The sequence below is a fragment of the Cuculus canorus genome, chromosome 1 (assembly GCF_017976375.1).
Source record: "Cuculus canorus isolate bCucCan1 chromosome 1, bCucCan1.pri, whole genome shotgun sequence".
NCBI lineage: Eukaryota > Metazoa > Chordata > Aves > Cuculiformes > Cuculidae > Cuculus > Cuculus canorus.
Genome location: NC_071401.1, coordinates 204,464,320 through 204,486,853, shown reverse-complemented (window position 1 = coordinate 204,486,853; position 22,534 = coordinate 204,464,320). Strand labels below are relative to the sequence as shown.

Sequence of the window (22,534 nt, the reverse complement as noted above, 5' to 3'; positions counted from 1 at the left end):
TCAGCTATGATGAAAATTTCTTCTCTTCAGCAGCAAAATGGGCTCTCAAACCCCAAAAAACATGATGACACTTAACGATCATTCAAATTCTGAGTGCAGAGCTAACGTGGGATTTGGTATTGCTGCTGCCACTGGGATTTGAAGTGGCTTTTTGCATGAGCTACATGGAGCAATAAATAGTATTTGCTGTTCAGCATTAAACTACCCTACCTAAATAAAGTTTATTTTCTATTTATTGTTGTTTGACTCTATTTCCATGGTTTCACGCATCTTCTTTAAAAGGGTTAATGCAAGGATCATTAGAGACCTGCCAAAAATCACATACAGACTGTAAGATGAATGACTCCCATCTCATTCAGCTTAGCTGGAAACTCCACCAGAGTGGGTCTATGATCCACCACTACTGCATGGACCTGTTAGAGTGAGTTCAGAGGAGGCCATGAAGATGACCATAGAATCATAGAATCATAGAATAGTTTGGGTTGGAAGGGACCTTAAAGATCAGCTAGTTCCAAACCCCCTGCCATGGGCAGGGACACCTCCCACTAGACCAGGCTGCCCAAGGCCCCATCCAAACTGGCCTTGAACACCTCCAGGGATGGGGCAGCCACAACTTCCCTGGGCAACCTGTGCCAGTGTCTCACCACTCTCATGGTGAAGAAATTCTTCATTATGTCTAGTCTAAATCTGCCCCTCTCCAGTTTATATCCATTGTCCCTCGTCCTACCACTACAAGCCTTTGTAAACAGTCCCTCCTCAGCTTTCTTGTAGCCCCACCAGGTACTGGAAGGTCACTGTAAGATCTCCTCTGAGCCTTCTCTTCTCCAGGCTGAACAAGCCCAACTCTCTCAGCCTGTCCTCCTATGGGAGGTGCTCCAGCCCTTGAATCATCTTTGTGGCCTCCTTTGGACCCTTTCCAACAGCTCCATCCCCTTCTTATGTTGAGGATTCCAGAACTGGACACAATACTCCAGATGAGGTCTCACGAGAGAGGAACAGAGGGGCAGAATCCCCTCCATCACCCTGCTGGCCACACTGCTTTTGGTGCAGACCAGGATGCGGTTGGTTTCTGGGCTGTGAGCGCACATCGCCGGCTCATGTCGAGCTTCTGACGGCTGTAGCACCTTCCAGATGAACAGTCTGAGAGTTGGGGTTGTTCAGCGTGGAGAACAGAAGCTCCAGGGTGAACTTAGAGCAGCTACCAGTACTTAAAGGGGGCTACAGGAAAGCTGTGGAGGGGCTCTTTATCAGGGAAAGGAACGATTTTAACTGAAAGAGGGGAAATTGAGATGAGCTTTTAGGAAGAAATGTTTTCCTGTGAGGGTGGGGAGGCACTGGAACAGCGAAATCACGGATGCTCCATCCCCGGAGGTGTTCAAGGCCAGGCTGGATGTTGCTTTGAGCAGCCTGACCCTGTGGGAGGTGTCTGGCTTGGAACTGGCAGGGGTTTGAGATCCCTTCCCACCCAGCCCATTCTGGGGCTCGCTGGCGCTGTGCTCGCCGCCCGCCGACAGGGGGCGCTGCCGCAGAGGAGCGCTGGGCTCTCTCGCCTCCCATTGGCCGCAGGGGCGCGCGGAGGGGGCGGGGCCTTTCCCGGCGGCCCCCGCGGCGGCCGATGGCGGCGGTGACCGGTGAGCGGCGGGGCCTGGCGGTGGGGCCGGCCCGGGGAGGGCCTTGGGGTGTGGGGAGGCCGCTGAGACTCAAGGGGGTGTGGGGAGGCAGCGTGGAGCGGGAAGAGGGAGACTGGGCACAGCGCTTCCCTGTTCCCTTCCCCTTCTCGGCGGGCTCTGCCGCGCCCCTCGGAGCGGCCTAGGCCTGTGTGTGTGAGCATCCCCTCGACCTGAGGAGGCCACGAGGGTGATCCGAGAGCTGCAGCATCTCTGCGGTGAGGACAGACTGAGAGAGTTGGGGTTGTTCAGCCTGGAGAAGAGAAGGCTCTGGAGAGACCTTAGAACAGCTTTCCAGGTGCCTGAAAGGGCTCCAGGAAAGCTGAGGAGGGACTTTTCCCGAGGGCATGGAGTGATAGGATGAGGGGGATGGCTTTAGCTTGGAAGGGGTAAGACTTAGAGTAGGCATTACAAAGAAATTCTTCATATCAGGATCGTGAGACCCTGGCTCAGGTTACCCAGGGAAGTTGTGGATGCCTTATCCCTCTAGGTGTTCAAGGCGAGGTTGAATGGGGTTGAGCAACCTGATCCAGTGGGAGGTCACTGCCTATGATAGGGGGTTGGAAGTGCATGATCTTCAAGGCCCTTTCCAACCCAAACCATTTTATGATTGTGTCCAGTTCTGGAATCGTCAACATAAGAAGGATATGCAACTGTTGGAATGGGTTCAGAGGAGGGCTACAAAGCTGATCAGAGGGCTGGAGCACCTCCCATACGAGGTCAGGCTGAGAGAGTTGTGCTTGTTCAGCCTGGAGAAGAGAAGGCTCCGAGGACACCTTATAACGACCTTCCAGTACTTGAAGGGGGCCTACAGGAAAGCTGGAGAGGGGCTGTTCATAAAGGCTTGTGGGGACGGGACCAGGGGAATGGGTATAAACTGGAAAGAGGCAGTTTTAGTTAATTCTTCATTTTAATAATGAAGAATTTCTTCACCATGAGAGCGGTGAGACACTGGCACAGGTTGCCCAGGAAAGTTGTAGCTGCCCCATCCCTGGAGGTGTTCAAGGCCGCATTGGATGGGTCTTTGATCAGCGTGATCTAGTGGGATGTGTCCTTGTCCACAGCAGGGGATTGAAACTAGCTGATCTTTAAGGTCCCTTTCAACCCAAACTATTCTGTGATTCTATGCGCAGGCCCTCTGTGCCCCTTCTAACCGCACGAGGGGTGGAAATAGCCTTCTCTTTCCTGTAGTTTGGTTACAGCCCCTCAGTGTTGCTTCTCACTGTGGAACACGCTCTCCCTTTTGGGCATTGGGGCAGAAAGGCCCTTTCGTAGAATGGTTTGGGTTGGAAGGGACCTTCAAGATCATCTAATTCCAAGCCCCCTGCCGTGGGCAGGGACACTTCACACTGCATAAGGTCCGACCTGGTCTTGAACACCTCCAGGGATCGGTCATCTATGACTTCTCAGGGCAATCTGTGCCAGTGCCTCAATACCTTCACCTTAGAAAAAAAAAATTCTGCCCAATATCTAGTATAAATTTCCCCTCTTTCAGCTTAAAACCAATCCCCCTCATCCTCTCCTTGCACTCCCTGATTAAAAGCCCCTCCCCAACTTTCCTGTAGCCCCTTTCAGTACTGGAAGGGTGCTGTAAGGTCTCCCTGGAGACCCTGCTCCAAGTTGAACAACCCCAACTCTCTCAGCCTGTCCTCGCATAGAAGGTGTGTGAGCCCTCTAGTTCCTACCGTGGCAGCACCATATGTGTAGCATAACGTACCTGAATTGCGTTTTGTCTGCCCCAGAATAGCTGCACTCCTACTGTGTAAATGTTAGTCCTGTGTGGCAGGTGGGGATTGCAGTGCCTTATCCTCATCCTGTTCCAATATGCATTATAATGTTCCGCTCTATATTTTATTCCCTGTACCCTTATGTTTAATAATCTCCAATGAATGCAATTTCTCCCATGTGCTTGCAGTGAACTCTGTTCTGCTGAGCACTGATTCTTCACGTTCCAATGGATTATATTGTTGATTTTGAAAAAGATTTTTATAAGTTTACCATCTCTTGGAGTTGTAATGTAGTTGCTCTCTGCTGCGTCTGAGACTTTTTTCACAGGTTTAAATGCATATAAGTTATATCTGCATCAACAGTTGTCTCCTATATGTTTAGCAGGTTCCCTCAGATATAAGTGTCTGTCAGATCTGTGGGATCAAGATCTTGTTGATGAGCCTCTTAAGTTTTCACTGCAGACTGTTAATTGTTCATGTTTGATCCTGCAGTAAATAAAGAAGTTGAAGGTGTTGGCTGAAGATACTGTAACCCAAGCTTCTCAGAGACTAAATAATGAGCTTACAGATTGTTCTGCAGGTGCTAGACCTATCATTGCATACATTTTTTCTCTTTTTCTGTTCATGTCAGATGCAATAATATTTGTATATGTGTGTGTATTGTGTGTGTGTGCATACATAAGTTCTTTGTATTTGAAAGGCCTTTAAATATTGTTGAAGTAGTTACTTAATAATACTCTGGCAAGAATATTTAATGTAGGAAAGATATTCCTTTACAGTGATGCAAAAACTAGTGAAATTTAAGAAGGTGATTGGAATATTGATGTGTTTGTGTGGATAATTTTTAAGGTCAGTAGAGACAATAATTGCTTTGCATTTGATTTGGAAGTCTTGAGGGTTGTGTAATACATAATGTTGAGTTTCTTTGTGAAGCTCAGAACACTGGTGGAGACTACAGCATAAATTCTTCAAAGCCTGAAATGGTTGATATCTAATGCTACAAACATCCTTTTTAAACAGTTACTTTTATGAAACCTACTGTAGTTGGGTGTATCTGGTGGTAGCCAGAAAAATGTTCTTACTTTGAATTTTCTCTGTATTTGGACAGAAATATATAAAAATATGGTGTACAAACATGCAAACTACTAGTGAATAAGCCACAGACATTGGCTTGTTATGTCATCTGGTTTCTTTTGTCTTTTAGTTCTAAATTGAAGAGAAAATGTCGCTTTACGATGACTTGGGAGTTGAGACCAGCGATTCTAAAACAGAAGGCTGGTCCAAAAATTTCAAACTACTACAGTCGCAATTGCAGGTGAAGAAAGCAGCTCTCACACAAGCAAAGGTATAGTCTCATTGTATTTTTGCTTTATTCACACTTCTCTTTTGCTCAGAGCACTGAAGAAAGTTTGTGACCTTAGAATACTGACTTGGGGTAATTTTGCTGCGATTTGTCTGTGAGTTTGTAGTGAGGAGCCAAGCAAAACTGAGGGGGTGGAAAGGCAAATGAGTGTTTCTTGAAGTCTGTTGGGGAGAGTCTTGCAAAATTAAAACTGAATTAGGAATTGATGAGTGCACTGCAGGTCTTGGATCTCTAGTTAGTAGAGCCAAGCGCTGATCTTCAAATCTGACTTTGAAGATAATAAAGTGAAGTATTTTGGCATTTTTGTTTTTTAAAGTGAGTAGGGGTCATACTGTGATTGCTCGTTGGCAGTACTGGCTGCTGATCATTCTTGGTATTTTGCGTCAGTTATTTACATGGTTGCATCATTTTACGCTTGCTGTTTAAAAGGCTTTTGGTGCTGAAGTGTAAATAGTCATATATCAGAAGTTTTCGTAGAAAGTATTTTCATCATGAAAGGGGGAAGGAGTGCAAGCTAATCCCTTGAGCTTAAACTGTGACACAGTATTTTATCTTTCTGTTGTTACAGTATTTCACCCTTTTTCTCTAAGCAGTGTTGATATTGGTTCAGGTAGGACACCTGTGCGTTCTTTGTGGGGTGTGTGTGTTCTAGAGTGGGATTACATAATTAAAAAGTGGTAGCACAGATCTTGAATACTTAAGTAGGTACAGCATTTTTCACTGGCATTACTCCTTATTTATGCTGCTAAAATTGAGGACGAGATTTAGTTGATAATTGGAACAACCAGCGTAAATGAAATCTTAATGGCTACTATATTAGAGTTAGTCTTTATCTGTATAACTGATATGCAGTGTATGCATAAGCTAACAGAAGAATAGAATAGGATTAGAAAATCCAGAGTTCAGAACAGATTAATAGAATTTATCGGATGATAAAATATGAAGAACAGTAGATCTTTGAATTAAGTCTGAGCCTCTCTTGAAAAACCCCACTCGGTTTAAACTCATCTGAAGAGACCATCTGAATTTTACTGTGTTGCTGGTCCTAGTCCAAACCAAGGACCATTCACCTACTACTGTATGTTCTAGTGCTTGCACAAGGGTGCAGTCTGATCTCGCTTGTTTAAAAAGAGGAAGGCGTGTGCTGGTTTCCCTGAAGTGTTCTTCAAAATATCACATCCAATCAATATTTGTGTAGCAGTTCTTTAACCATAGCTGGCAAGCCTCGGTCTCAAGTGAGCGGTCTTTGCTGGCACTAAAACACAACATAAGCTTACTAACTATCTATGGCAAGGTTAACTAGAACTGTTGAGAATTACTGTATATTGATAAACTGAAGAGAAATTATACATTGAGCTTCACACGGTGAAGAATTTGAAACGGTGGTTTTCATCCTTGAAGATGCCAGCTGCAGGTATATAAAGGAAGCTGCTTTTTAGAAAACTGTTTTGTTATCTTTTTTAAACATTTTGTGTTTTGGTGACTTTTTTCAGAGCCAGAGAACAAAACAAACAACAGTTCTTGCCCCAGTGATTGACCTGAAACGAGGTAGCTCATCTGATGAGAGGCAGATAGTGGACACACCACCTCATGTAGCAGCTGGGTTAAAGGTAAGATCCAGGCAGCTAAAAAGTCCAGCTGTTAGCGTATGTTTTGGAATTTGAATTCTCTGTCTACAGGCTCTATTTCTATTTTTTCATCATCTTTCCTAGTGGACAGTTTTCTGAAATTGATTTTTTCTGCTCAGAGGTTCTGTAATTAATGGGGATTTTAACTTTATAAAGACTTGCATGTGATATGACATGGAATTACTGCAGTTTATGTGCAGTTAAAATAGAAGTATTTGAAGCTCTCCAGGAGATATATGCTAGGAAGTACTTTGCAATTCAGCAGTTTGGTTGGGGGGAATAATGAATATAATTGTAATCGCACCAGTGTTGAAACTGAACAGGTGTAAAAATCAACTTAAAAGAAAGGCCACCTAAGGTTTTAAAATGGATTTCTTATGGTAAGGACTCAAAAGAAATTCCTTCCTGAAACTTTTTCCAAGGTGATGGTTCTGAAAGAGTTCTTTTAGATGAGAGAAGAACAGTATGTGCACCTCTGTCGGTTTTATATTAATAGCAGATGATGAAAAAGACTGATGAGATTGTGTGGGAGGGTGACCTGCAGCGAACATGTTGCCATAATACTTCTAATAATGAACTAATGGCTTTTGAAAAATTCTTGTCCACATTGATTTGCTGCCGCTTTGTTATTGGCAGGGGGTGGGAGTGATTATTTCTTGGTGGAAGAATTTGAGATAGTGACAGACTGGATGAAATGCTAATTTTTTAAGTAAAGCAAAGATTTCTTCTAGTATTGGTGGAATTAGGATGTTGCCTGCTATTATAGAAGTCAGGAATTGAGTTTTGTGTTGTTGGGAGTGAGAAGGAAGTGTTAAACTCTTAGTGTCCAACTGGATGTTGTTTCCCGATCTCAGCTGAAAAAATTCCTTTTTCTTTTTTAAGGATCCTGTACCTAGTGGTTTTTCTGCAGGAGATGTGTTGATTCCTTTGGCGGATGAGTATGATCCTATGTTCCCAAATGACTACGAAAAAGTGGTAAAACGTCAAAGAGAGGAACGACAGAGGCAGCGTGAGCTGGAGAGGCAAAAAGAAATTGAAGAAAGAGAAAAGTAAGGCTTTTGTTTAAACTCATGACATTGACAATTATATAAGGAATAGAGACATTGATTTTAGTTTTATCCTTATAAACGGTTTCAGGGAAATTCTTATGATTTGTGAAGAATACTGGATGCTGGTAGAAACAAGCACAATGTTTTAATGCTCTTGCTAAAATCACGTGACACAGTTTTAAGATTTATCATGTTTACAGACTCTTTGACTGAAAGACATGAAATTTTTCTCAATTTACTTTATTTCAATGGTAGCAGCAGTATTTCTGTACTTCATGAAACCTTAGGCTTTGACCTTGCAGGTGTTTTAGAGTATTTGTTGTCAGTGTAACCTGATTACAGAAGTAGTAATATATGGAATATTGTGTCCAGTTCTGGAATCCTCAACGTAAGAAGGCTATGGAGCTGTTGGAATGGGTTCAGAGGAGGGCTACAAAGATGATCAGAGGGCTGGGGCACCTCCCATATAAGAACAGGCTGAGAGAGTTGGGCTTTTTCAGCCTGAAGAAGAGAAGGCTCCGAGGAGACCTTATAGTGACGTTCCAGTACCGGAAAGGGGCCTACAAGAAAGATGGAGAGGGACTTTTTACAAAGGCTTGTAGTGATAGGACAAGGGGCAATGGCTGTAAACTGGAGAGGGGCAGATTTAGACTAGACATAAGGAGGAATTTCTTCACGATGAGAGTGGTGAGGCACTGGCACAGGTTGCCCAGGGAAGCTGTGAATGCCTCGTCCCTGGAAGTGTTCAAGGCCAGTTTGGATGGGGCCTTGGGCAGCCTGATCTAGTGGGCCATGTCCCTGCCCGTGGCAGGGGGTTGGAACTGGATGATTTTTAAGATCCCTTCCAACCCAAACCATTCTATGATTCTAATTACCTTTCAACACTCAGTGATAAACCCTCCATTCTGCATTTAAGTAGTCCACACTGATACATGACTGCATTTTAGTTTTAAAGATGTAGCTAGCACAGCCTTTGACAGCAATAGTTGGATTTTTTTTTAATACTCTGCATTCAGTTCAAATTAATTGTGCATTTATTACTCTTTTGTCTCTGCAGAAAAGAAAATACACTTATTTTTAGTTACCTTAATGCCCTTTCCCTGCATTATGAAATCTCTGTAATCATATTAAAGAAGCTGAATCAGATTCAGTATCCTGTTGAAATAGGTGTTAAAGCTGCCAGCCTAGGCAGTAAGGTTGTATTTGCTTATTTTAAGTGAAATTAGTAATCCAGCTGCATCGTGGTGTGAAACATCGAAAGTGTATGGAATTACAAGAGGGAGATTCTGTTGCTCTGTTTACGTTGTGGAAATTAATTAATATTTCTAGTCACCTGGACTTCTCTGTCATGTCTCACTTATCTTCATTGTTCTGGTGGAAGAGGAATGCCTGAGGCTCTGTCATACTTGAAATAGCATGCAAGTTCTCAGAAATACAAGCTGTTGTTTCCACAGCTTCAGCGTTGATTGCTATTTAGTTGCTTGTAACTTGTATGTGAGCCAAGAGGGTAATCTTCCTATATGAAATTAGAGAGGAAGTGAAAAACACCTAGTGCATTGTGATTTAAAATTCAGGTAACAGTCTTATTCAAACTTCCATCAGAATTAAGCTTTGGCATAACCCAGGTGTTGGAGCAGAGCATACATTTGTTATAAATTCACAGTTTAAAGATTTAGAAATCTTGTCTGATTCCTTAGTAGTACTGTTTTTAGCATCTTGTAGCACAGTTTTGATGGCTGTGCTAGGAATGAGATCTGATTTATGCCCAAGCTGTGCTCTTAGCTGGGAAAAATACTTTTCTCCCTTTTTAAAATATTAAAACAAGTAATTTATGATAACAATAATTAACAGTTGAAATGCAAAGAATTCTCAAAGTATTTCTCAGCCAAATGTTAAAAATGTTAATAGACTTTTTTTGAATCTTAGTTGCCAAGCGAGCTTCTTAATAATGTGGTTGTTTAAGTGTGATGATTATATTTTAATTGACTGAGTAAATGATATTCCTCTGCATGGCCCGTGATGGTGAATTAAAAAGGGTTTCTTTTCAAAGCAGAGTGATAGTTTAATGTCTCTGTTGCCTTCCTGTCAATTCCATCCAACACCTCTTCCATTGTAGTCATTTGGTCATCACAGTCAGCCTTGACTAGATTTATTCAGATGGTTCCTCGTTACCATACATTTACCTTAGCTGACTTGTAAGTGGAAAATGTTCTTGCTTTGGATCTCCATTTATTTTATAAAAATTACTCCATGAGGATAAAAGCAAGGAAACAGAAAGTAAAGGTGTTTACTTACACCTTCGTGGAAAGCATTGTAAAATGCCAGTTAGAGTGCAGCAGTGTAATGCACACTGCAAAGGTGGTATCTCAAATTAATGCAAAGAGTTAAATTTGATGGTTTCTTATCCTAACTTACTGTATCTCCTAGAAGACGTAAAGACAGACATGAAGCCAGTGGGTTTTCGAGAAGACCAGATCCAGATTCTGATGAAGATGAAGATTATGAAAGAGAGAGACGAAAAAGAAGTAAGGGAGATGTTTGGGTTTCTTTGATGCAGAAAGAGAAGAAAAAGGTGGGGGTGGGAGGAATCCACAATCCTGTTTCATGGATTCTGTGTTTCCCTTGTCTCAGCTGAAAGATTTACTGAACCTTTAGAATGAACTTAGCAATTTTTCACATCATAACTGTTGTAATGCAGAAGAGTTCTTTCTGTGGAGGGAGGTGGCAGCTGAATTATTTGTGGAAAGACCTCTTTTTACATTAGTTTGTAGATAACTGTTTTCAGTTTCTGCATGGTATAGGTTCCAGGAAAGGAGTGAGTCTTTTGAGGTAAAATTAGGCTATGAGAATCACTGCTGAGATTTACTGTAAAAGCTTACCAGTCCTGCATTTGTTATTGGAATGCCCTTAGAACAAGTTAGCAAAATGTGGGTGATGAGATATGTCTTTTGTATAAACACAGTTAAACTGTTCTCTTTCAGCAACAAAGTACAGTAAATAATTCAGATCTATTTTTATTTTGGAAAAGAAAATTTCTGTTGGGATGTTTTAAAGTATTTGCTGTGCATTGGAAGTTTGGGACTACATTGGAATATTGATTATTAAAATATGGAAGAGACTTTGTAGTGTAGCGAGTCCTGAACTTTTTTATTTTGCTTAATCAAGCAATTTTAGAACTGAAGATTTGTTTCTCTGCAGTCTTTGATTTTGATATCCTATGAAACATGTTTATGATAGACAACATATGTCACTGCAGTTTGATGTTGTCTCCTTCAGTGTGCCTTTCATGCATCCTTTATTGAAACTTCTCAGACTGTTTGCTTGCTATGTTTCTGTTGATAGTCATGTATGTTAAGAATTGGCTGGTAAGGAGCCAGCAGCTGTATTAAGATTCAGTGAGGCTATTCCGAGCAGCAGAACCCAATCGTATGAATGTGTTGTCTTCCATTTTCCTTGTAGGTATGGGAGGAGCTGCCATTGCACCACCCACTTCTCTTGTTGAGAAGGACAAAGAACGTAAGTACACTGAAATTCTGTTCTCTGTAACCTAGCGGTGGTGTTTCTCTCACTCAGCCTTCTATTCAGTTAAGTCCTCCTGCCACTCTTCCCATACAGTTCTTTGTGGCAGAAGAACTTGTACTGGTTCTTTGTTGATGGGAGAAGATGTGAGGAACCCGCGACACTGCTGTGCTTCAAATTTTTATTCTAAGTGATCCTTTCTGTGTTGCTAGAGAAGTGATTTGGCAAGCTGATCTGTCATAGCCATCTTCAGTTACTTATTTCTGATGTGAAAGAAAGTGTTGCAGACAGGTTTCTCTGGGTAAACTAGAAACCACCACAGCATGGAGAGGAAATTTTTCCATTACCCTTTGCTTTAGGAAATACTTGATGAATATCTTTTCTGAAAGGCTTATGCACTACGGACAGAATTAGAAAAGTTTTCGAGGGATATATATTGAGGAAAATAGCTTAAAGGTTGTGTTGTCCACTAGATGGCATAATCTGTCTGTAAGAACAAAACTCTTTTTTTTGCCTGTCTAATTGTCTTGAACGTTTAAATTAACATAATAAGCAGTATGTTGCATATGCTGAAAAACAATAAGAGAAAAGAATCTTATGTATGGAAACTTCCCTTTGGGAGTCCTAATTTTATTTCTGAGAAGATTAAAAAAACCAAAAAATAATCTTGGCAGAGTAAGTGAACGATACACTAGTGAAAACATTTGAAGTGTGTAAACATTAAAAAAAAGAGATTGTTTAGAGTAAATAATTAAGAGCACTTCAGCAGTGTCAGGGAAAAGTAAATATAGGCTGGAAATGGCAGAAATATCCCCAGGGGGTGAGCTTTCAAAACATAACATAATCTCACAAGGAAACCTTTGTATGAGTTATTACTTGATGCTTAGGTTGGAAAGACCTGGGAAGGTTTTTCTTGCTGTAGCAGAAGTCCCATAGTCCAGTCCATTGCCTGCTTAAATAGGGATTTTTTTCCTCATACAACATCCCCAGACTTCATGCCTGACATTTTATTTGTTAAGATACAAGCACCAGCTCACGAGAAATTACCTGAAGTCAGTCTGAAAGTCTGTAAGTCCATTTAAAAATGTGATCGGTTTATTTTTTTTTTAGTGTTCTCTAGGCTTTTTTTTATTTTGCCATTTGACTTGTTAGTGGAAGATAGCTTAATAATCTAATCACTATGATATATACATATATTAAAAAATATCAGTCTCCTAGGAGAAGTTTCAGTTCAGAAATTGTCAGTGTGATCTCTTAAAACTGTATAAATATTTTGCTTTGAGCTACATCCATTCTTCTTAATAGACTGATTTCTGTTTTGTGTAAACTTACAGTGTACTTTTCTTTACATTCTTCAGGCCCCAAGCTGTGTACATTGATCCATTTTTTCAAAATTCTGTTCCTGATGAATGGGGCTTTTTAAGTTTGCTTATTCTCTGTCTGGATAAATTTATTGTTGTGCATGTGGCCTCTTAATGTTTCTTTTGTCTGTTTGATTAGAGCTTAATAAATCCATTATAGACCTACAGATACAAACTCATTGTATATCCTATGAGGAAAATCCTGAATAACAATTCAGATCTCGTATCTGATAGAGAGATGAGAGGTGATGTTAAAGCAGGATGTGCAGAGGAAACATTCTTCTAATTTGGATTTATGTGGAAGAGTTTTCTTTATAGTTTGTTAATATTGAAGTAGAAATAAGTACAACTTGCAGATGAAGAGCTGTCTGTAAATGAGTTAGATTGAAGGCATAGTGCTCAAGCATTCATAATAAGTAGATAGTTCATACAAAGTACTTCAATGAAAAAGCAAATGTCTCTGTTTTCTTCAGCTGTAGCATCATTTCCATTTGAAGAGGAGTCAAGACCTCGGGCACCATCTTCCAAAGCAGCTATTCCTCCTCCAGTATATGATGAGCCAGAAAGACCTCGTTCCCCCACGGGACCTAGCAACTCTTTCCTTGCTAATATGGGGTAAATGATTGACTTATGCACATTTCGGGGCAAAGGGCTTTAGAAGATGATAGAAACCAGAAGTTAAAATAGTTGAGTAGAGAAGATTACAGGGCATTAGATGTATGTGGTTAGCCTGGGTGCATGTAGCTCTAACTGGCAGGATACAGGTAAATCAATTGATTTACTCAATTGAGAGAAATGCATTTGAGGTGGTTGCATTCAAGGCTCTGCTTTCGAAGAAGTTCTGAAGCCACATTCCAGTATGAAGTGATTATGGCTTGTACAAACCAAGGTTATATACTATACAGTAAAACATAGATGGCATGTTCATTCCTCTAGGTTTCTCTTCCAGCTTTGTCTTAAATTTGCGAAGTGCCAGTGTGCAAATCATTTCAGCTCTGCTTTGTTTGCTCAAAATTTCAAACCATATTTGCATGATTATAGCAGATGTGGCTGCAAATCTATCCATTTACTTTTCTGCTTTGGATTAGTGTTCTGTGTAATGCTTGCGTTACTGCTGTGGCAACAAAATGAAGTCAAATTTATAGTTTGACAGGTTAGAGACACTCTACAGGTTAGAGACCGCATTTGAAGTGTGTATTGGTTAGGTATGATCCTCTTATCAGTCGCCTCGAGTGTTGCAGAAATGCAGCCTCAGTGTAGTCAAAACTGGATCCAGAACAAACACAGACATAAAAGTGTAGTGAATTACATTATTACAATCCATTTCCGTTCTGGAGACAATTTTGATGCTTTCTTTTTTTCCTTTCCTTTTGCCCAGAAAAAGAATAACTAAACTCAGTAGTTTGGAGCGAATTTATGCACTGTTGCCATCTCTTGTTAGAAATACCCTGGGACTTTCACTTAATTGGAGGAAGTGCTAAGAATACCACCTAACCTGCCTTACTTAGACCACACCATTGACTACTGTTTCGTGGAATCATGGGATGGGATGGGATGGGTTGGAAGGGACCTTGAAGATCATCCAGTTCCAACCCCCCCACTGGACCAGGCTGCTGAAGGTACCATCTGAGCTGGCCTTGAACACTTCCAGGGATGGGGCATCCACAACTTCCTTGGGCAGCCTGTTTGCTCTGTGACTTAGTGTTTTAACTGGCCAGCATTACATAGCTAGACTTTTTGGCCTTTCTAATGTGTCTTTGTATGTTTTGTGTAGAGTGCTTAGCAAATAGGTAGTCACTGACGTTGTGTTTTCTGTGTAATCTTATATGCCTGTTGATAAAATAGAGGTGACTGAACATAGAATACTTACTGTGGTTTAAACTAGTATACCATGGCCTTTTTTTTGTCTTGACCTATCTAGCCATGGCCTCCAAAGAAATACCAACACATGTAGGTATGTTTTGATTCTAAATATTAATTCAGTGGGAATTTCAAAATCTGTCAGTGGAGGTGCTTTTTGTAAGGCACTTAAAAAAGGTGCCTTAAAATAGCTTGGGGATTTTATTACCTCAATGCATTCTTGAAAATTCTGAAAGATGAGACCTTTTTAAATTAGTATTGAGGATATCCAGATTGTTACAGGAAGGGCTAGTAAAGCCATGTACTCTAGAGCTTGCTCCAACTTGGAACTAATAGATGGAGGAATGTGATCTAATGTGGGAAGTAGATTGTTGCACCTCTGTCTTTTCTCTTAAGCCTTTGATACCAGTCACTGACAAAGATAAGAAGCTGGCCTAAGACCTTCTGTTAATTTTATTTGTGGTTTACCATCAGCAGCCTGGTAGGGAAAGGGGGTCGGACTACATAATCTCTAAATGTCCCTTCCAACCCATTCTGTATAGTGTATGATGCTGATGTGCACTGCTAATGGAAGTGGGTTGTATTTGTAAAAGCATGAACAATTTTATTTAGTCAACTTCTCTGTCAGCATTTCAGTCTGTAATTCATGGGTAATAACTTTCACCTTCACAGGCTGCTGTGAAATTGATAAATTGTAAAGTCCTGTAGAAGGTCTTACCTTTTCAGTCTTTGTGTTATGAGATCTTAGGAGGTAGAATATTATTTAAACAGTCAGGAGAAATGCAATGTTAATGTTTTCTATAAGAACTTTTACTAACTGATGCTTTTTCTCTTTGCAGAGGGACAGTAGCTCATAAGATCATGCAGAAGTATGGTTTCAGAGAGGGCCAAGGGCTGGGAAAGCATGAACAGGGGCTGAGCACAGCACTTTCAGTAGAGAAAACGAGCAAGAGGGGTGGCAAGATCATTGTTGGTGAATCTACAGAGAAAGGTAATTTTGTCCTATGCCAATAAGTTTGTGAAATATGCTCAGGGGAAGATAACAGTTTGGGCACAGCAGAAGCTGCTGGATTTTTTTGTTTTCAAACTTTCTTTGCATAAAATACTAGTTAGATTAGGAAGAATGACTAAGATTCCCTTTTGTGGATATTTTATCTTTTTATTTTTTTTTTAAAGTGGTCCTCTATTAATTTTTCTAGCTCATCCTTTGCTTCCTCCACCAGTTGTCCTCCTGTAGTGTTTGGAAGCCTCTTCTCTTCAAGGGGTGATCCTGCTCCTGCTGGCTTTCTTCCTGTCTCGTGCTTAGATATAGCCCTCATTTTCCTTCTGTTGTCTGATCTAGAGACAGCATCTTAGCTTACTAGAAGAGCACCTCTGCCTCAGCAAAAGTGTTGGAAGTCAAGAGACCTGATTTTTAGTTCCTGGGGAATCTGATACAATTCTGAACTTAGGAATTATTTCCCTCAAAGGAATAGTACATTAATAGCGTTCTAGCTTAATTCCTATTCTGTAGAAGTGATTTTTCTACTTGCTGTCCTTCCAAGTAAGAGGAGATAAGATTTATGACTACCTGAGGAACCCGAATATATGTAACTCCTGACAAGATACATCCCAGAGTCCTGAGAGAATTGGCTGATGTAGTTGCCAAGCAACTTTCCATGACATTTGAAAGATCATGGCAGCCAGGTGAAATCTCTGGTGACTGGAAAAAGGGAAACATTTCATCCGTATTTAAAAAGGGTAGAAAGGAGGACCGTGGGAACCACTGGCCTATCAGCTTCATCTCTGTGCCTGGGAAGATCATGAAACGGTTCCTCCTAGAAGCTATGCAAAGGCACATGGAGAACAGGAAGGTGATTCGGGACAGCCGGCACGGCTTCACCCAAGGGCAAGTCCCGCCTGGCCAGTCTAGTGGCCTTCTGTGGTGGAGTGACTACATCAGTGGGGAAGGGAGGATGGGAAGTCATCTGTATGGACTTCCTGAAGGCCTTTTACACTGTCCCTCACTCGTCCTTCTCTTTAAATTGGAGTGAGGTGGATCTGATGTATGGACTGTTCCATGGATGAGGAACTGGTTGTATGGTTGCATCCAGAGGGTAGAGGTCAATGACATAATGTCAGTATGGGGATCAGTGACAAGTTGTGTCCCTCAGGGACCAGCGCTGCTTAATATCTTCATCAGTGCCATAGAGAGCGAGATTGAGTGCACCCTCTTGCAAGTTAGCAGACAAGACCAAGCTTAGCAGCACAGTTGACACTCCTGAAGGATGGGATGCCATCCAGAGGGACTTGGACAAGCTTGAGAAGCGAGCCCATGTGAACCTCATGGGGTTCAACAAAGCCAAGTGCAAGGTTATGCTCCCGGGTCGGGACAGCCCTTGGTAGCAATACAGGCTGCGGGTTGAGACAATTGAGAGCAGCTTTGCCAAGAAGGACTTGGAGTACTGATGGATAAAAAGCTGGATGTGAGCCAGTAAAGTGTGTTGCACCCCAGAAAGCCAACTGTATCCTGGCCTCCATCCAAGTGTGGCCAGCAGGTTGAGGGAAGAGATTCTGCCCCTCTGCTCTAGTGAGACCTCACCTGGACTCCTGCATCCAGCTGTGGACCTTCGGCACAGGAGGGACGTGGACCTGTTGGAGTGAGTCCAGAGGAGGCCATGAAAAAGATCAGAGGGATGGAAGACCTCTCCTGTTAGGACAGGCTGAGAGAGTTGGAGTTGTTCAGCCTTGAGAACAGAAGGCTTCAGGAGACCTTCTTGTGGCACTTCATACTTAAATGGGTCTACAAGAATGATGGGGCCAAAATTTTTGGCAAGGGCTGTTGCAACAGGAAAAGGGGTTATGGTTTTAAACTAAAAGAAGGAAGCAGCTAGGAGTTCTGAATTGCTGTTCCTCACTAATACGAAACCACACTTTGTGGCTTTTATTCCGTTGTTTGGTGACAGTGACATTCTTATAAAAGCGCCCCCATGTAAGGTTTGTATGAGCTGTAATCTTAAATTATTCCATGATTCACTCTTTTGTCTTCATAACAGAAACGGGCAAGAAAGCAGATTCTAACCCTTTGACTGAGATACTGAAATGCCCAACTAAAGTGGTCTTACTAAGGGTAAGTTGGGAGTAAGAGAACATCTTGGTCTTTGCAGCATATGTGACTGGTTGAAATGTTTAAACTTGTTTTCCTGATACAATAATTGTACAGTTCAAATGGTTCAGGCTTGCATCTCCATGGTGTTTTGTGTTGTCAAGGAAAATCTGTGTCTTCCTGCGATACAAGTTGTGAATGTAAATCAATGCCACTTTACGGTTTACATAGGACTAGGGAACTGTTTTCTCCTGCGGCTTGTGACTGATGAACAGAAGGTTAAAAGTGTTTATGGTCAGTCACATGTGTCTGCCTACATAATCATCTGTACAGACTGCATCCAGTGAGTTATGTTTATTCTTTCAACTTTCAGAACATGGTAGGTGCTGGGGAGGTGGATGAAGATCTGGAAGTGGAAACTAAGGAAGAATGTGAAAAATATGGCAAGGTTGGGAAATGTGTCATCTTTGAGGTAAGAGATAATCTGTCTTTGACTGCTCTGACAGTGAACTGGACATTTGTTCTTCGCAACTGGCTTGTAACTACCTTAGAGAGGGGCATAGATGAAGCCTGTCAGGGTCCTGTGCTGTGTTGTGATTCTGTATTTTCTATATCTTTGAGATACAGCTGTCAGAACCTGGGAAAAAAAAATCTCTAGAGTATTGTGCTTTTGGTACCTTTTTGTTGTGTTCACTTTACTCCCTTTGTGAAGAACAGCAATTGAAAAGAGAACTTTTGCTACTGTTATGATTAATTCTGAGTTTGGAGGTTTTTTTGTTTTGCTTCAGATTCCTGGTGCCCCTGATGACGAAGCTGTAAGGATATTCTTAGAGTTTGAACGGGTGGAATCTGCCATCAAAGGTAGGACACTAAATTGTTTTCTGTGACCCTCAGGGTTAACTGCTGTAGAGCAATTAAACAGTCTCAACAATTAGACTGTTTAGATACAGAAACATTTATTTTATTGAATTGCTACTTGCTGACTTGTTCTTGGTTTCAATTCCAGCTGTTGTGGATCTAAATGGAAGATACTTTGGCGGCAGGGTCGTGAAGGCTTGTTTCTACAACCTGGACAAGTTCAGAGTACTAGATCTGGCAGAGCAAGTTTGATTTAAAAAATCTAGCTCGAGGTGTCACTGTTTTGGCAATCGTGTTTTCAGCGGTAGGCTGGGAATGAAGAGAAAAGTAGCTTTCCTAGCAAACTGGAAACAAGCCTCATTGAATGGATTTTTCGCATTCGTTGTGACTTACCTTTTTTTTGTAATATAAAGCCCTTTGAAAGTAAGATTCACGTCTGTGTGGTTTTGAATTGCACAATTCTGCTTATTGCTCTGGGGATCCTGTTTTTTGAGCTTTCAGATGACTTCGTTCTTTTCAAAACCCACTGCTGAGGAGATGCTTGGTCTTTATTCCTGCTTTCTTTATTCTGGTGCTTCATCGTGGAGTCTCTGTGCTGCATCCACTGTCAGTGGGAAGCTTTGGAAAAGGAGTATGTGCTATCGTGCTTCTCTTCCCTAATGGTGTCTCGCAGACTTACAGCTTAGCTCTTCTAAGTCCTCTCTCTGCACACCAGAGTGATTTAAAGTCATTGGACAGTTCGCAGCTAGTTTGTTCTCTCCTGACTGCAGGACAATAATTCCTGTGCCAGAATGGAGACTAGAATAACAAGGAATGAATCTCTTTTTCTTCCCAAATCCAAAGAAAATATACATTTAACCCAGGGAAATGGAAGGAAGAAGGAATCTGAAATGCTTAGCCGTTTGAATCGGAACGAGTGGGCTGTTAGCAGGAGCTCTGCTGTCAGGCAGTTTTTGCTAGCAGTATCCAGGGTTAACTGATCACAGGTCATTACTGGAATGCTATAGGTAGAACTGAGGAAAACTCCTTAGATCTGGCCAGCTATAGATTCTCACTTCCTCTACCGTCACGCATAAGTAGCTAACTTTTTGTTAATTGATTCAGGCATGGCATTTGCTCTTGCTCTCTGTATTTCTATAAATAATTTGAGATGAAATAACATTGGGGTTGGGCTTTTGTTTTCTTGAGGGCCGCTGGTCAAAGTGTTCCAAGTAGGAGGTGATGGAAGAAAATTCTCATACGAAAATCTGAAGAGATGACAGACTAAATGACTGAACACTACAACTCTTCTTTTGTAATCGGATGTAAAATAATACATAGCACTCTCCTCCCGATTTCATGTTTGCTTTTTGTTTGGGAACACTATGTGACAAAAGAGTTGGCAAGAGGTGGCTATGCGGTGATGGCCATTGTCTCTGCTCCATTGCACCCAGAATTGTGCAGATATTAAGACGGAAGTGAGCTCTGAGTTCCCTTGAGCTGTTTGAAAGCTGATGCTGGATGTCTTTTGCCTGTTATACACATGTATTGGGCGGGGCTACAGACCTGTAGTTGATCAACACTGTAAATATCTCCAGTTATTGCCCTTTTAATAAGTTTTGGCTGCAGATCTGTATGACAAAACCTTGGTCTTGTGTTTTGCTTATTTCATCTGCTTGTGTTCCATCAACCTCTGTACAAACAATTGCTTGTAAAACAGAAAAGAGTTTTGTAAAAAAACCTTGTATTTTACCTACTGTGTGTTGGCTTCCTTCCTGTCCTCTGCCTTGCGCAAGGCCTTGCCACAGAGCCAATTGCTTCTACACCACGTGTGCTGCTGTTGGCAAGAGTTGTCATCCACCATTGGAAAACCTCACTGTAGCAAAGGTGAAGAACCAGCCTGACTAATACTAAAACCACAGGACTTGGGGCAATAACAGAATACAAATTCTGTTACAGAATAACAGAATACAAATTCTGTTACTGGCCCTGCTGTTATTTTTCTGTTTGACCTTCAGCAACTTCTTAAGGCCTTTTGCTACTATGTAGTAAAACAAAGAAATTATCCTAATATGAATTGGCATACATTTGCTTATGAGAGTCCCTTAATGAGTCGCATGCTGTAGGAAGTGAAACACTGATAACAGATCTGGTATCATCTGAACTTGGAAGCCTTCCATTTGCTGAGAATTGCATTACTGGCAAGTTTTGAACCATTTAGTACTAAAAATCATTATTGTGGTTGAAGACACATAGTTAAAGCTTGCTCCTGGAAATGTAGGGGAGAGGACTTGTTCATTTAGTGTTTTGTGTGGGAGATCCGTGCTGTAAGTGAAGTATTTCTTGTACCATGGGGATCACTTAAGACAGCATAAGCATGCCTCCTTCTGAAGCGTTAGCAGACCTGCATTGCCTTAGATTCATCTCTTTGTTGAGCACCCACCAAAGCGAGCACCCACAAGTATGTGAGGTTGGAGCCTAGTGTATAAGTAGTTGTCCTCTAGGTGCTACCACAGTAAATGCAAACACATACACAGGCGTGGAACCTGAAAAGGGTCTGACGTAGTGACTGAGGTCCTTAGTCACACCTTAGTATTACGGACAATGTAGTTCATAGCAAGTATTTTTTTGCTTCCACTTAGCCTGTGTGGACGTAGTGGCGCAGGCTTTCTCAGGTATGGCTGTATCTTGCATGCCTTTAAAAATCTGATTCTGAATTTACTTCCTACCTCCTCTGGAAACTTGTTACTGACTTACTGCTGTTTGTAGTAGTTTCTTAAATTACTTTTTATTTAACATCTCCAGCTCTGCCTGTTTACAGATTCATTTTTTTTCCTTCCATGATTCATCAATGCCCAAGGCTCAAAAGGCTCGGCAGCACTTAATTTGGAATTTTTCATTGCAGCTACCAAGTTTTACTTGTTTGTTTATCTTTGCATACTTGAAATTGTGCACCCACCTTTTTCTGTAAGGTACTTTCTTGCAACTGTGGTCTGAAGCAATAACATTTTTGGTCATCTTTTTGTGTGGTGCTTTAAAAGGTTATGATTCTACAGAAAATGAAGAGAATGGATTGTTAAGATAGATTTGCCTGTTGTATTGGTCATACAGCTTCAAATGAAGCGTTTGGTATTTTTCAGGGCTGATTTTCTGAAGTTAAGCTTTAATTCCATGTTTTAAGTACCCATGTAAGTGCTCTGCTTCTCTAATGTGCAAAATAACTGAATCTCCTCTCTCCCTTCTCAAGTATGAACTGTTCGTTACTTCTGGGAATCTAGATTAGATGCCTTCTTAAGAGAGATTTGACAGTGTCCTGAAGGTAACAGGAAGCTGAGAGGGACATATAGGACGTGTCAGCCCAGAGCTGGACAAGGTGTCCCTAGTCTATTATCAACTCTGAAGTCTTAAGAACGGATTTGCGGAGTGGCATAACCATTTGCTGCCTTGTTCTCTTGCTAATTAGTAACACTGGCTGCTACTGTAGCAGCAGTGAAGTATTAACTTCATGCTTTCATAGTTGTTATAACCCCAAGGTTTTGTTCCTGAGTGGTTACAGCTATTTCAGAGCCCATCATTATGTACATAGATTAGGATTATATTTTCTTACATACACTGTTCTTCACTTAACCTGTGTTGAATTTTAACTGTCAGTTTATCACTTGCCTATGCAGTGTTAGACAGAAATCTGATGAGATGGAACTCACAGGGAACATTGTTAACGCTAGTGTTGTCAAAATCTAAGCTTGCTTTGCCAGTATTATTATGGAAGGTGAGAGTTGTTGTCTCAAAGAACTTGCTGTCTGAAGAGCTATACAAAAGAGAGAGGAAGATATGAAAAGTGTTTTGCCCTAGGTCAAGCAGAAGGTTGGTTGGAGGGTTGAGATCACACCTTTTTGCCCTACACTTGCAGCAATGCAGCCAAACCCCACATTTCTTGTGTTGTTGATTTTTATTTTAACAACAGAAAATGGATAAGTGCTCTTGAACTTTGAAGCGAGTTCAGATGAAGAGGAAGAGATGTAATTTGTGGGCTGCAGTCTGTGTAAGCGCTTGCCTTTTGAGGTGCTTATCTGAAGTGAAGCTCCTGCGGTAGGTTTGAGTGTGTCGGAGTATTTTACCCTTCTGCGCAGGAGAAAATGTGCATTGTAACTCCATGTGATTTCCATAAAGGCAGAAAGAAAAATATTGAAGGCTTCAAAGAGGTTCTTAAACTTCTTAAACGTTTCTTGCTCTGCAAGCAAAAGCCTAATGAAGGAGGACTGTCCTTACAGCACTTACTGCCCGCAACAGGCCCTGAGCAAGGCTCAGATTCATCCCATGTTAAATTAAATCCTATGTTTGTGCCTGGTGTTGTCCCTCCACAGGTGCAGAACTTTACACTCCTTGTTGAACTTCATGATGTTCCCCTCAGCCCATTTCTCCAGTCTGTTAAGGTCCC

At 41.5% G+C, this 22,534-nt stretch overlaps 1 protein-coding gene across 3 annotated transcripts; it reads left to right on the top strand.

The window, feature by feature from the left end:
- The first annotated feature begins 1,578 nt into the window (after window positions 1-1,578).
- RBM17 (RNA binding motif protein 17) lies at window positions 1,579-19,822 on the top strand. Of its 3 annotated transcripts, none has more exons than XM_054053985.1 (12): window positions 1,579-1,631; window positions 4,599-4,739; window positions 6,251-6,367; window positions 7,268-7,434; window positions 9,862-9,959; window positions 10,894-10,950; window positions 12,788-12,929; window positions 15,014-15,165; window positions 17,210-17,283; window positions 17,633-17,731; window positions 18,048-18,120; window positions 18,266-19,819. In XM_054053985.1, the coding sequence occupies exons 2-12, from the start codon at window positions 4,617-4,619 to the stop codon at window positions 18,367-18,369; spliced, it is 1,206 nt and encodes a 401-aa protein (XP_053909960.1). In that variant the 5' UTR covers window positions 1,579-1,631; window positions 4,599-4,616; the 3' UTR covers window positions 18,370-19,819. The 3 variants fall into 3 exon arrangements, with proteins under 3 accessions (XP_053909960.1, XP_053909968.1, XP_053909950.1); XM_054053993.1 differs by lacking the exon at window positions 1,579-1,631 and adding an exon at window positions 3,903-3,974 and having other exon boundaries at window positions 9,865-9,959; window positions 18,266-19,822; XM_054053975.1 differs by lacking the exon at window positions 1,579-1,631 and adding an exon at window positions 3,954-3,974.
- Window positions 19,823-22,534: the final 2,712 nt, after the last annotated feature.

Coding starts and splice junctions, on each gene's coding strand:
- RBM17 (XM_054053985.1), top strand. CDS start 4,617: ATGTCGCTTTACGATGACTTGGGAGTTGAGACCAGCGATTCTAAAACA. Junction 9,960..10,893: donor AAGAGAGAGACGAAAAAGAA/GTAAGGGAGATG, acceptor TTTTCCTTGTAG/GTATGGGAGGAGCTGCCATT. Junction 18,121..18,265: donor GGTGGAATCTGCCATCAAAG/GTAGGACACTAA, acceptor TTTCAATTCCAG/CTGTTGTGGATCTAAATGGA.